Genomic DNA, 13407 nt, shown 5'->3' on the forward strand with positions numbered 1-13407 from the left:
AAACCGTAATTACGAGTACAATAAGTGTTTGGCGAATTCCGGGTGTACCCGTCCTCGTCTATCCGCGTGCCTTGTTGTTGAAGACATGCCTTCAATACCTAAATTGTATTTTGTAAATAAACATCCACCGATGAGACGACAATGTTTTCTTCTATCTCCCTTCCCGTGCGTTCATAACAGAAATACATTAAGAAGGACACGGTAAAAGGGTTACGTCATTCTGAGTTACCATCAGCAATTGGCTATCCCGTCACATGTACTGTCAGTATATGTTCTAGTCTCGTAGAATAAACGCGTGATTCTGACAATTTTTCTCGTTCGTTTCAACCTTTGGTACGTAAGTAATAGTTTTAATAATTTCTAATTCAATTAAGTCTGTTAGGATTTGTATGTTTTTGCCTAAAAAAAATAATAATAATAATGCCATATTTTCTTATTTGAAATTATTGTTTATTATGATATTAACTTCATTGATTAGAATTGAAATTAATTTTTAATTCAAAGTTTGAAATCAATCATGAAGTTTTGATAAGTACATTTATTTAATTCAAATTTAATTAGTAAATTATGCAATAACACGTTTTCATCGATTTGTGCACCGGAAAAATAGCTAGATAAAAAGGCAAGGATTTATTTAACTTAGAATGTCGAACCATGATATTATGGTAGTTTCATAAAATAATTATAATACCGCACAAAATCGTTATTGGTTTTTTTTTATTTCAATTTTTTCGGTGATTATAATCCTTTTTATTAGTATATCATTACTTATGATCAACAGATCATATGTGATTTTTACATAAATATATGAAATAATATTTGTTCGACATGAATATCATATTATTATCATTCATCGTAATTGCGATCGTTTGTAACGATTTTTCAGTATCGTATAACCACATTTATTAAAACGAAAAAGAAGTATAACAAAATGCGAATACTAGGATTTCGGATTGTTTAAGTTGTGGTAATACATTCGTGAAGACTATATAATCTTCCATAGCTCCTGCAGTGCGTATGGATATAGATAATTTATCATTATTAAGATAAAGCTAACGAAATAAACGGTACAGAATCAAAATAGTATATGCGTGTTGACCGTATTCAAATTCGTTATATACCGGAAGTTCTCATCAGATGGCAAAACCCATCGTGTTCAATAACCCGATCGAGTTGGTATTAGGTCATTAACTCTGGATATTTTGTATAAATTATGTAATAGACGTGGTTGTTATAAGCACCCAACTGGTTTCTTACGTTGACCACTTTCACTCAGAAATCATTCCGTATACCGAGATATAATAACAGTCATGATAAATAAAAAAGAACACCATGATGTATCCGTGTACATAGAAATATAATATGGAATAGTTATTTTTATTTTTACAGTTCAGTTATTTTTTTGTAGAAGTTAATATAATATAAACCATAAATAAATTCAAATATCTATCAATATATCAATTATGAAACTCTGTCGGTAACGTATAGTGTCTCGAGTTTAAATAGTTATTGGAAGACTTTGAATGTATTAAGTTCGTGTTTTAGTTGTCATGTCTAATTAAATGTTTTTATTATGATAAATACATGCAAATTATTATTACTTGTTTATATTTTTTCAAAGATTTATTGATGTTGATTTTAATTAGACTTGAACTACTGGAAAGTTACTTAACAATTATCAGTTATTTTTTTAATATTTCAAAATTAAATTTTATAAAAGTAAAAATTTTTATTCTAAACTACGAAAAATATTTTGAGAAATATTAATAAAAATAAATTTATGGTGCAAACACGTATTAACGATCGTTTGTACATTCAATAGTATACCATAGTTTCTGACGTCAATCACGTATGAAGTATGTATGTGATTCACATAAGTTATCGACGAAGTATTGGACATCGATTTAATTATAAATTCATTCATTTTATTAAATTACAAAATCATGAACATTGTTGTGTATTAGTTTTTACAAATGTCAGTGAATTCATTTGAAAACCGATTATAATCGTTGACTGAATATGATTTACCGTTGATTTGGAAAAAAATTAACATTAAAGATTTGTGGACAACTGATAAATGTCTGATGTTAAAATATTGAACACACAATATTGGATATTGTTAAAGTATACTTTAATAGTAGGTAAAATTATACACTTTTTAATAATTTATATTTTAATCAAAAAAATGATCTTTTATTTACTATTATGTAATATAACGGTTGTTAATTTATTACGTTAACATAGGTTTTAATGGATTCGAGATAATTTTCGAATTTAAGCAATTGAGCCTGTGATCGCAACGGCCCTGACTCAGTAAATTAATAATATTATAAAAAATGTATTAATTAATAACTTAAAACAAAATATGAAATAAAATAATACTAAACATAAGGTATTGTGGAATATCTTATTAAGTAATCATCAGCAAAAACATTTTTAATTTATGCGCATGTTGTTTCTGATAATACAGCCTTGAATGTGTTTAAGAAATTTCGATTGAATTATTCTGAGTGATAACCTAGGTGCATATAATGCGTACCTCCGGTGGGGTTTGCGTAACTGTATACTAACTGAAGAAATAATATACATAAGATACCTAACCTATACGCGGAATTTCTCAATGATTCAGCTGGTGATGCCAAATCGAATTTCATGAATATTATCGTAGACATTCATATTTGGCACCTGTGCTATATTTGTATTAAAACCCTTGTGAAAGGTAATAAGTATTATTTTTGTTCATTGTGGCGAAGTTCGGTGAATAAATATCGAGAGACTGTCGACATTAGACATAATAACTTCAACGGTTTGAAACGTGAATATCGTGGGTAATAGAACAGTTGGCCGATGAAAATACAAGAATTCGGTAAATTTCTGATTCTTGTTTTAAAAATTGTTGTTACATTAGCATTATGAGTAATTAGTAAAATTGATTTTATCAGAGGTATTGTTATTATTTTTTTATGAGAGCAAAATAACAAATTATAATCTATATTATTTGTATTGATTCATTATCGTATTGTAAACTAAACTACAATTGATCAATTGTATTGCAGGTTATGAGTTGATAAACTGCACAATTATTTGAACACGGAATTACCAGGAATGGCTTTAAGTGATAAGTATGGAGGCGATGGGCCAGCCGCCATTATGGTCAGAGGAGCGTACAAGAGGTACACTCCGTACAGTGTCGTACTTAGGGGACTCAACATGACTGTACCCGAAGGCACCATGTAAGTACAATGCAACTTAATAAGAGAGAGAGAGAGAGAGAGAGAGAGAATTCGATTTTTGTTCGACATTTCTTTTCAAATCCCGTGTTCTGTTATTTAATATTTATAATACGTGCTTATACAATATACATAGGTATATTTATCATAAAGCGACTTTAAAACAAACAGTTCATTCAAGGACTATAAACGTATCAATATGGCGATAAATCAAATTGAATTATATTCACGTACCTACAACTACAATTGCAGAATTTTCACATAAATCAACGCAATAGCCTAAAGAAAATTAATGATAATCTACATGTTCGTAATTAATGCCCTATCGTCATTTTAAATATAATTATATCATAAGTGGGCAACGACCAAAACATTTCTGTCCGATGGTGTACAAAGAACAAACCCTGTTACCTATTATAGCATAATAGCTTATTACAGTTAATACAGTGTCAATTATTAATCGACAGTTGGTAGAAGTTGTTGGGAAAACAAACGTATCTATTATATCATAGCTAGAGAAAGGCGATTTATTACTTGACTGCAACATCAGGGTCGTCGATGCAACGGTAGAATAAAAATACGCTGTACATCATTACCTACATTTCTTCAAAATAATTACTATGTAAACTTTCTACATCAGAATTTTTCTTTTTTCTAACACTTGCAAGTGGCATTGCACACTAAATCAAGTAATGCGAAAAACAGCATTAAATCTCCCGTTATTCTATAAAAATGTGTACAGATATCATCTTAACGTCATTGTTACACAACACAGCTTACACGTCTAATAGGATGACAAATTATTGTGTTGTTTTAATTTTGATTATTACATTTGTTACATAATTAAGCGCGACAAATTACTTCTATTATAGCTGTAACAATTAAATAATGATTTACGTACAATGGCAATTAGAACATGAGTTCATCGATAATATGTGTTATTTATGTAATATAAATTGTGTTTATTCGCTACGGGTTTGTCGAATATTGTACTTTTTGATAGGGGGGGGAGAAGATATAAATGATATAATAAAGACACTCGTTTGAAATGAGTTTTTTAAATCAATATGTAAAAATAAGTTCTTTGAATAAACAAGTGAATATGAATAAAGGTGTTACGGTGAAAGTATGAAAACTGGAATTTAACGATAGAGAACTCCGTCCGATGTTAATTAAATATACGTATTAGTACTAATTTATATAAATAATTTATTAATAAAAATTAATAATTTAAAACTTAAATATTTACTAGGAAGCATTATCGAATTTAAAATTTAATGAGACTAGCATGTGGTTTAATAGGCAATAAAAATATAAATAAATCCCATTATGGTACGCATCATGACCATAACGAGAAAGTCAAAAGTAATCGTAAATGAATACAGTTGGACACTCACCGATGCTAGTCAAACTGGACAGATAAATACCTGTAGATAGTATAATATCATTGTAATCCGCACGCCAAAATATTTACCAGTTGTTTTTTGTACAGCGTAACTTGATTGTTCGAATTCGTATGATTTTTTTTTTTTTTTTTGCAACAGATACGGTCTTCTCGGCCCAAGTGGTTGTGGTAAAACTACTTTATTGAGTTGCATGGTCGGCCGGTGTGAGCTCGATGCTGGAGACATACAAGTCAAAGCCAAGACGAAATCGAACATCGGCTACATGCCACAAGTAAAATTATTAAAATACCTGCTTGTAACTATTAAACTTAATCAAACTTTTTCCTCTTAGGAACTAGCTCTGTACAAAGAATTCAGCATCAGAGAAACAATGAACTACTACGGCCGATTATTCGGTATGACTAGTAGACAAATAGAAACGAGAACACATGAATTGTTAACATTTTTAGAACTACCAAATGAAAAAAATATCGTCAGTCGATTAAGGTACACTTGTTCAACGATAATTATTACTTGAGACCGGATTTATATGCACAAAAAGTCCTCAAAATATGCTTCTAAAAATTCTGTAATATGCTATAAAATATGTATTTATTTTTAAATATGTACTTAGATATTCACTTAAAATGTGTTTAAAATTATGTATAATTATGTGAAATGTATTATAAATGTAAAAATAAGTATTAATCAATATGGTATTAAAAAAAGTATAAAAATGCTTTTAAAATATTTTGTCGTCAAGTCAATATATATATGTTGTATATGACTATAATATGAGATATGAGTATGTAATCTTACCTTTAGAAATAACGACCGGTCGCAATTTTATCGATATTATGTTGCTGTTAACGTGAAAATCCGACGAAAACGAATATATGTGCTATTAATAATAATATGCACTATAAAACTACAAATATGCATTGAATATGCTTTTAATAGGTAAAACGTTGAAATATGCAAAATATGCAAAATTAAATTAGTGTTATTTTAATAAGAAAGATCTAAATCGGGGACAATGATCATCAGATTTCAAAAAGCTTATTCCAATACATATATGCATTTGCATATAAATCTGGTCCTTAATTATTTTTAATACACTATATTAGTGGTTAAAATCATTATGTTATTTAAAAACCAGTATGGTATATTGTTTTATATGTACAAACAAATTTTAATATTCGATGAAAATAGTTCGAGTAGGATAACATTTTTCAAGAATCAGCAGTTTAATCATAATATTTTCGTAGTGGCGGTCAAGAAAGAAGGGTGTCTTTCGCAGTTGCATTACTTCACGATCCTCAACTTCTTATTTTAGACGAACCCACAGTAGGAGTGGATCCAGTGTTAAGCGCGAGGTAACTATAAACAAACAGAGGTCTCATTTAAAAGTCGATCAATAAATTACGTTGTAAAATATTATGTTAAAATAGTATCTGGCAACATCTTCTAGACATGACAGCAAATGGAAATAAGACCGTTGTGATAACCACGCATTATATTGAAGAAGCCAGACAAGCACATACGGTTGGATTTTATACTAAATAATATACATATGTATAGTATATGCTCACATATACTTAAATGTATATAATTTTCTACAATTAGTTTTAATTGTTAATTAATACAGTTGAATATTCGACACAATTGTCTTTCAAACTAAATGAAAATATTTAATAAGTTGTTTCAAATTTCAAAAACGTTCAATAACCTCAACGATTCATTGTTTAAAATTGTTCAACAGTATTATAAGTTGTATTACTCAACATTCTAATCAAAAATTAAATACATATCATTATTGTATGTGAAAATAAAAATACATTCACATACATAATTTTCATTTTCAATTAAATTTGTTTTCTGAATTGGTTATTAATTGCATTTTGATTAGAATATAATGACTATAAATTTTTGTTGTTTTACTATTAAAAAAATCATACAATTACAGATTGGGTTAATGAGAGATGGTACGTTATTAGCCGAAGAATCTCCCAATCAATTACTTATAAAACACAATTGCTCAACTTTGGAACAAGCTTTCTTGGACCTTAGCAAACGTCAAACTAGAAGCAGTATTATGGACAGAGAAGACGAAAATTGCGTACGTTCCAATTAATCTTAATTTTTTGAAATTTTATTAATTAAATATCAGGGAAATATACTTTACTTTTGTTTTTTTCTACCACATTATACTTTTTGATAAACCAGGATTCAATACATTACATGCGATGTTGTGTATTTTAATGTATTTAAAATATCTGGAAATACTTTATTCGAAGTATTTCTAAGGGAATTTCTGAAAATGTAATAATTTATTATGTTTGTGCTTAGAACATCGAAACATATCCAGTGCCAAATAGAAAACCATTATCACCTCTAAAACCAGACAGCATATGTTCAAAAATGAGAATCTTAGCACAGTTAATGAAAAATTTCTATTGGATGAAAAGAAATATACCGTAAGGAGCACAAAATAATAGTTTTCTAAGTCGTACTTAAACCGTCTGCAATTTCAGTCATTGATCTTATTCAAATCATATAATAATTATCAAAAACGTAATCGAATATGATACCATTAATAGTCATATTTCACCCATTTAAATGTTAGCAATGCGCATTGTTATGTGTACGAGTTTGGATTTAATTCGGTTGCGTTATGCAATTTGAACGGAAAATGATTAATCGCTATACGCTTTACGCTTTTTTTTTTCTTTCATAGAATTATGTGTTTCCTGATGATCTTGCCGGTTGTGCAATGTTATTTGTTTTGCACGTGTATTGGTCGCGATCCTCAAGGACTGAAATTAGGAGTAGTAAACGAAGAGCTCAAAACGGGAATGTCGAGTTGCAGTAGTTATCCGTCGAGCGGTTGCAACTTCAGCGTACCGTTGAGTTGTCGATACTTGCAAAAGTTGAACGACAAAAGCTATAAATTGGTTAGTGTATTTATTATTGATGCGATATTGTGTCAACATCGTGTTGTCGCGCTGTCGAACGTAATAGATTGATTGCTAATCGATAATAACAAAACCGTAAACCGCCGCGTGTTTTCGAACAGATCGAATTCGGCACTCTGGATGAAGCGAAGTTCGCTGTTAAGAAGAACAAGATCTGGGGAGTGTTGTACTTCGAAGACGGTTATTCGGAAGCGCTCGGCGCGCGTATCCAGATGTTTGACAATTTGACGGAGAGGACCTTAAACATCAGCGACGTAAACATATGGCAGGACATGTCGAGTAATGCACACATAACGATAATATCGATACGTGTATACGTGTAATATGATCAGACCTCTGTTTAACGAACTTGACGATTTTTCGGAAGGATAAAGTGAAAGTTTCGTTGGGATAATAGGGTAGAACACGATTGCGTACGTTTTTGTAGATGAGTAACAAAAAGGTGGGTAAGAAAAATAAATAAACACGATTTCGTATGAAATTGTATGTAACGTTGTCAAATTTATTAATTTCTTCGTATTATATCTAATAAATATAGAATACTTATACATATACATATACTAATATTTCTGTAATAGTTCATAAAAAAAATTAATAATAAAAAATAATAAATAAAATGTGGATAACTAAATAAAAGAAAAGTAATAAATAAATAAACAAAATCGACAGTTTTTATTTGAATGAAATTATTGTTAATAAATTATTTGAAAATGCTTAAATTTAGATTCCTTAACATCTATAACCTACTACTTTTACTGAAACTTGGAAAATACCATATTATAAACGGTAATAACGAAATTTCGTTATATCTGATTTATTTGATATCATTATCAATAAATATAGGTAATAAAAATAATAAAACACAAATTATTTATTAACTTTTTTAAGTTCTCTCGTATAAGTATGTGGTATACACCAATACCAATATGAAAATAGTAGGCATCAACATTTAAAACTTCGTACGCAATCGTGTAGTTAAAAATCAAGTAAAATCGTACGGAATCGTGTGACTTAAAAAAGTATCACCGATAACGAACGTATGTAATTGTGTTTTACCCGGATAATAATCTAAAATAATTAACGATGGTAGGTTAGTTATGGGAAATGTTAGGACGTATGCCCGTATCGTATGGTTCGTTAAATTGTTTAAATTTCGTATATTTTAAAATGCCAACACACCAAATGGTAGGAGTACAGTAGACAACAGACAATTATTTATATTCAACACAGATTAAGTTGAGAGAACACAAAATAAAATTAATAGTTGTGGTACATGATATTAAAATTGAGATTAACATTAATTGTTCATATTTTACCTAAAATCATTACGAGGGCGTTATCTTTGCGAATAGCAATACAATGTACTGTAGAACTACAAAATGAAATATAGTTTGTCAAGTGGAAACGTGTTTTCTAATAAATGGATCATGGTTCCATTAGAAAATTTGTTACAAAGAGTAAACGTCTTGTTAAACGGAGGTCCGACGGTGTGGTATAACCGTGCTGGGATTTCGTCTAAAAGTGCTCATTCTTGTCCTTAGACCAATATGTGAGCAATCTGTTGCGGAGGGACATGCTTTCGAGGTACGTGCTTTTCTTGTCCGGCGTGTTCAGGGACTGCGGTTGGCCCGTCGCGATCGCCGACATACCAATCAAGGTATAACTGATAATGAAATATTTTTTCGATAAACTTGTGTCTGTTTTAATATTGGCATATAATGCCAAAATTATGTACACCGTTTTTCGGACGTTCGTTATAATCGAATTAGCGTGTCACTGTACTCATTGTTTTTTCTAGTTGGAAGACGCGATTTACGGAGACAACAATCCGAGTTTTGGACATTTTACGGCGCCAGCAATCATATCGCTGTTAGTTGATTTTTGTAGTATAAATATTGAATTATTATTGTTAAATCGCAAACGTCATGTAGCACGGACATAATGATGCTTAGTTGTAAATTCATGATACGATGATATATACATATGCCTACAGAGGTGGAACTAGGAATTTGTATGCCTGAATAAAATGTTAAAATCATGCCCTACCATAGACCAAGAATCAAGTAACCGTCCCTACCATTTTTTCTTAATAATTAGCATACGATCATAATTGTTGAGTACTCATTAACATAGTTAATAATATCAAATTAATAGTCAATAATAGATTATATACTACAGAAATTACACTCTATAAAATTTTACGCCCTGCAATCCCCGTCATCCTCCCTCTAGTTCCGCTCCTGTATACCTACTTAACATCAGTGCGTATTGTACGAGGTCTTTTTTTTTCTTTCTAAAAAAATGTCCTAACCAGTTGTTTTTCGACCTGTGCACAGATTTGAATTCTATCTTCCAATGGTGTTCACCGTGGGAGCGATTCTGATGGAGAAAATGGGAGGACTGTTGGAACGGAGTCTTGTCGCCGGTATGTTACACGATCGTATTGTTAAGTCGTTTGCGAACTCAGTAACACCGTAATTTACGTAATTTTTTTACCATCGACGTTTCATTTTTTTATCAGGCGTGACGGTGACCGAGGTGCTGTTGTCCCACATCGTCGTCCAGTACATCGTTTTGAGCGTGCAGACGGCTCTGATGATGCTAGTGCTGTTCGTGTTCTTCGACAACCCCATGGTGGGCAGTCTGGTGTGGTCGTTGTCGTTGCTCTTTCTAACTGGTACCAGCGGCATGTGTTATGGTGAGTAAAAAACCGACGTGGCATTTGACAACCAATGGTGGGGAGGGGGGGCAAATGGGTATGCTTGCCCCAGACGCTGTTGGTATAAAGGCGTTCTTGATATTATGAAAGATACCAAACGTTCATAAACATACCCCGTACGTACATCTACGTAAGGGCGCTGCATTTTTACGATCTCTAGGCGACAAGTTTCCTAGATTCCGACACTGCAAGTAAATCGTGAATCCGGATCAACAACAAAATGTTTACAATTTTCAAAAATAACTATTTTTTTTTTTTTTACAAGAATTGTAAATATTTTTTTTTCAAACTCAACTTTGGTTTTTGAACCATCGTTGCCAGTAGGTCTGGTTCGATAAATATCTATGAGTTTGATTTTCGAACACTACCAGATGCTTGATAGTTCGGTTCGAATTATATTCATACAGAGTACGAATTTCGAATTGATTGTCAAGGGTTCGGTCGAGTTCGAAATTCAAACAGTTTGGCCCATTACTACGAGTAGTATACATATATATCCGTACACATCAATAACGGATGTTTTTTTCCCGCGCAAAGGGTTCATGGTGTCGGTGTTCTGTAACACGGACACGTCAGCTACGTTCATGGGCTTGGGCAGCTTCTTCCCGCTAGCCATGCTCAGCGGAATGATATGGCCACTGGAAGGTATGCACTGGATACTGAGGTCGGTCGGCTGGATTTTGCCCATCACGCTGTCCACGGAGTCTTTCAGAGCGCTGTCCGCTAGGGATTGGTCGATAACACACCCCACCGTCTACAAGGGATTCCTGTCCGCCTCGGGGTGGATTGGCGTATTCATGTTGGTCACCATTATCGTGGTGAAGAAAAACAACGGTCTGCGAAACGTGACCAAATAATGCCCGTGTACATTTTATATGTAAATAGATGTATTATAAACTGTGTAAAAGTTGAAATAACGTACGTTTTGTCGAACGGATCGCGATAAAACGACGATTTTTTTTTATTATTATTATTATCATCATCATCATCATCATTACTGATAGATTTCTTGGTTATTTAATAATTAACGTGTTATGGAAATAAGTGAATAAATATATACTATATATTACCAATAAATAATAATAATAAACCATGACCGAATGTACGTTGTTTTAATTTACTGGTTCTCGTGGCTTCGTATGATGATCACGAATCACTTACGACTCGTGCGGGTAACGATAATGATTTTTAAATTTCTGCCGCCGTTGAGAAAATTTAAAAAAAATCACCTAGAGGGTTTCGTCCTTTTTTTTGTTCTTGAGTGTACGAAAATGCGCTGGACGTATTACACATTACAGCGCAGGCGGTCGGATTCGGTATAAAATGGTATACATACTCAGGTGATTCGTTGAATAATTCATTTATAAAATGTTAAACATGTTAAACAATCTTAAACATTTTACTGCATAGCAATCGTAAAGCGTCGTCGACCATAAACGTTAAAACTGTATAAAATTAGTAAACTTTGTACACATATTATAGAAGTCGAAAAAAACAATATAGTTTTTGATTGGGCGTTATGAGTAGGCAAGCTGACATACAGGAGTATAAATGGTGATAATTATAAATTATAATGTTTAACAGCCGTAGGTGTTTTGTGTAATTTTTACGAATGTGCGTCCATTTAATCTTATTTATGTCATTTTATTTCCGCAGCAGGACGAATATGAAAATTAAATAAAATGTTGATGATTGTTTCGTGATTGGTGAAATTAATTCTTTTTTCAAAAATTAAAAAAAAAATTTTAAAAAACAAAAACTGTATGATAACTTTAAAAGCAAAATGAATTACAATTTCAGATTTAATTGGAATCTGTATTATAAGTATTAAAATGAAAATAAGAGTTCAATTAAAAAAATATCCACTCGCGTGTGTATTATAACCATGATTATAAATATGGTAAAATAAATAGTTTATGAAAACTCTTAAACTTTGTAGAAAAAAATCAGAATTATCTTTTTCAAACATACAACCGAATAATTCAATCAAAATAAATTCAATGCAATATTTTCTCGTTTTTGTAATAGATTTTACAATTTTTTCTCTCGGAAATTCTAAATTCTAAATCTCTAATTAAGTAACTACTATTATTTTTATCATATAACTTATTATCAATAATGGAACGCTATACTGTATGTATATATGAATATATATGCGATTTTTATAAGATTATTAAACTGGAATTGTATTAACAGACGAAAAATGTAATTCATTTTGAAAACTCATTATTGTATAATAATTATACGGAGCATGTTTGGCTATTTTTCGGAAACAATGAAAATAAATAATGAAAACCAATAAATCCTAAGTAAGAACATAACATTTGTAAAATCAAGTTAATGAATTACAAAATTTCTAATGGACGAAGACGATTTTATTAAATTACTATAGGTGAAGCGATTAAAATAAAGATTGTTAACAAAAGGAAAAATTCTCTGGTAAAATTTTGAATATCTGTATCATAAAAACAAACGATATCCGTGATTACTAATTACAAGTATACCGATGTGAATTACGGATTAATAAGTATACATATAATTAATAAGTATACGTATAGATCGCGCGATTTCGCGTACGCGTAAACGTTACATCGAGTACCAGTGGCGCACTTAGAATATTTTTAAGGGGGTTTTCCGTCGGTTCTATAATTTTTGTTTTTATTCATTTTAAAGTTAATGATTATAGAATTTTAAATGTCTAATATTTATTATAATATTATCCTACATTAAAGTAATTGTCAAACGATGAAACATTAAAGCTTATTGTAAATTTATTAAAGGTTACAATAATACAACATTTTGAATTAGAAAATCTAGTCGTATTTTTTTTTTTTTTTTTTTGAGTTAATTACCATTTTATAACGCCACGTGAAGTAACAGCAATTCCATGGTGAATATTTAACTACGTTCCATTAAACCTTAACGATATCTAACGTTGTGAATTTAAAATTAAACAGGAAATGTTTTTCAACAGTCATCGGATGAGATTTTCATTAATACGGTTCGAGGGATATGTCCAGACACTTAAAACATCCGCCTTGGTTGAGCCACTGTAACGAGTACTAATATTAAGTCATAATTTTGGTATTTCAGTATTG

At 31.0% G+C, this 13407-nt stretch overlaps 1 protein-coding gene across 2 annotated transcripts; it reads left to right on the forward strand.

Moving 5' to 3' along the window:
• The first annotated feature begins 228 nt into the window (after positions 1–228).
• Positions 229–13121, forward strand: LOC112687583 (ABC transporter G family member 23-like). Of its 2 annotated transcripts, none has more exons than XM_025560378.1 (15): positions 229–333; positions 3057–3233; positions 4775–4907; positions 4968–5122; positions 5884–5991; positions 6067–6160; positions 6582–6734; positions 6965–7092; positions 7353–7569; positions 7692–7869; positions 9132–9247; positions 9389–9459; positions 9927–10015; positions 10112–10288; positions 10847–13121. In XM_025560378.1, the coding sequence occupies exons 2-15, from the start codon at positions 3106–3108 to the stop codon at positions 11164–11166; spliced, it is 2067 nt and encodes a 688-aa protein (XP_025416163.1). In that variant the 5' UTR covers positions 229–333; positions 3057–3105; the 3' UTR covers positions 11167–13121. The 2 variants fall into 2 exon arrangements, with proteins under 2 accessions (XP_025416163.1, XP_025416164.1); XM_025560379.1 differs by having other exon boundaries at positions 236–337.
• Positions 13122–13407: the final 286 nt, after the last annotated feature.

The sequence above is a fragment of the Sipha flava genome, unplaced genomic scaffold (assembly GCF_003268045.1).
Source record: "Sipha flava isolate LNK unplaced genomic scaffold, YSA_version1 35a_pilon_pilon, whole genome shotgun sequence".
Lineage (NCBI taxonomy): Eukaryota > Metazoa > Arthropoda > Insecta > Hemiptera > Aphididae > Sipha > Sipha flava.

Excerpts from the sequence above, each read along its gene's own strand:
- LOC112687583 (XM_025560378.1), top strand. The coding sequence starts at position 3,106 with ATGGCTTTAAGTGATAAGTATGGAGGCGATGGGCCAGCCGCCATTATG. Across the intron at positions 4,908-4,967 it reads ACATCGGCTACATGCCACAA|GAACTAGCTCTGTACAAAGA; the intron begins GTAAAATTATTA and ends TTTTCCTCTTAG. Across the intron at positions 7,570-7,691 it reads ACGACAAAAGCTATAAATTG|ATCGAATTCGGCACTCTGGA; the intron begins GTTAGTGTATTT and ends GTTTTCGAACAG.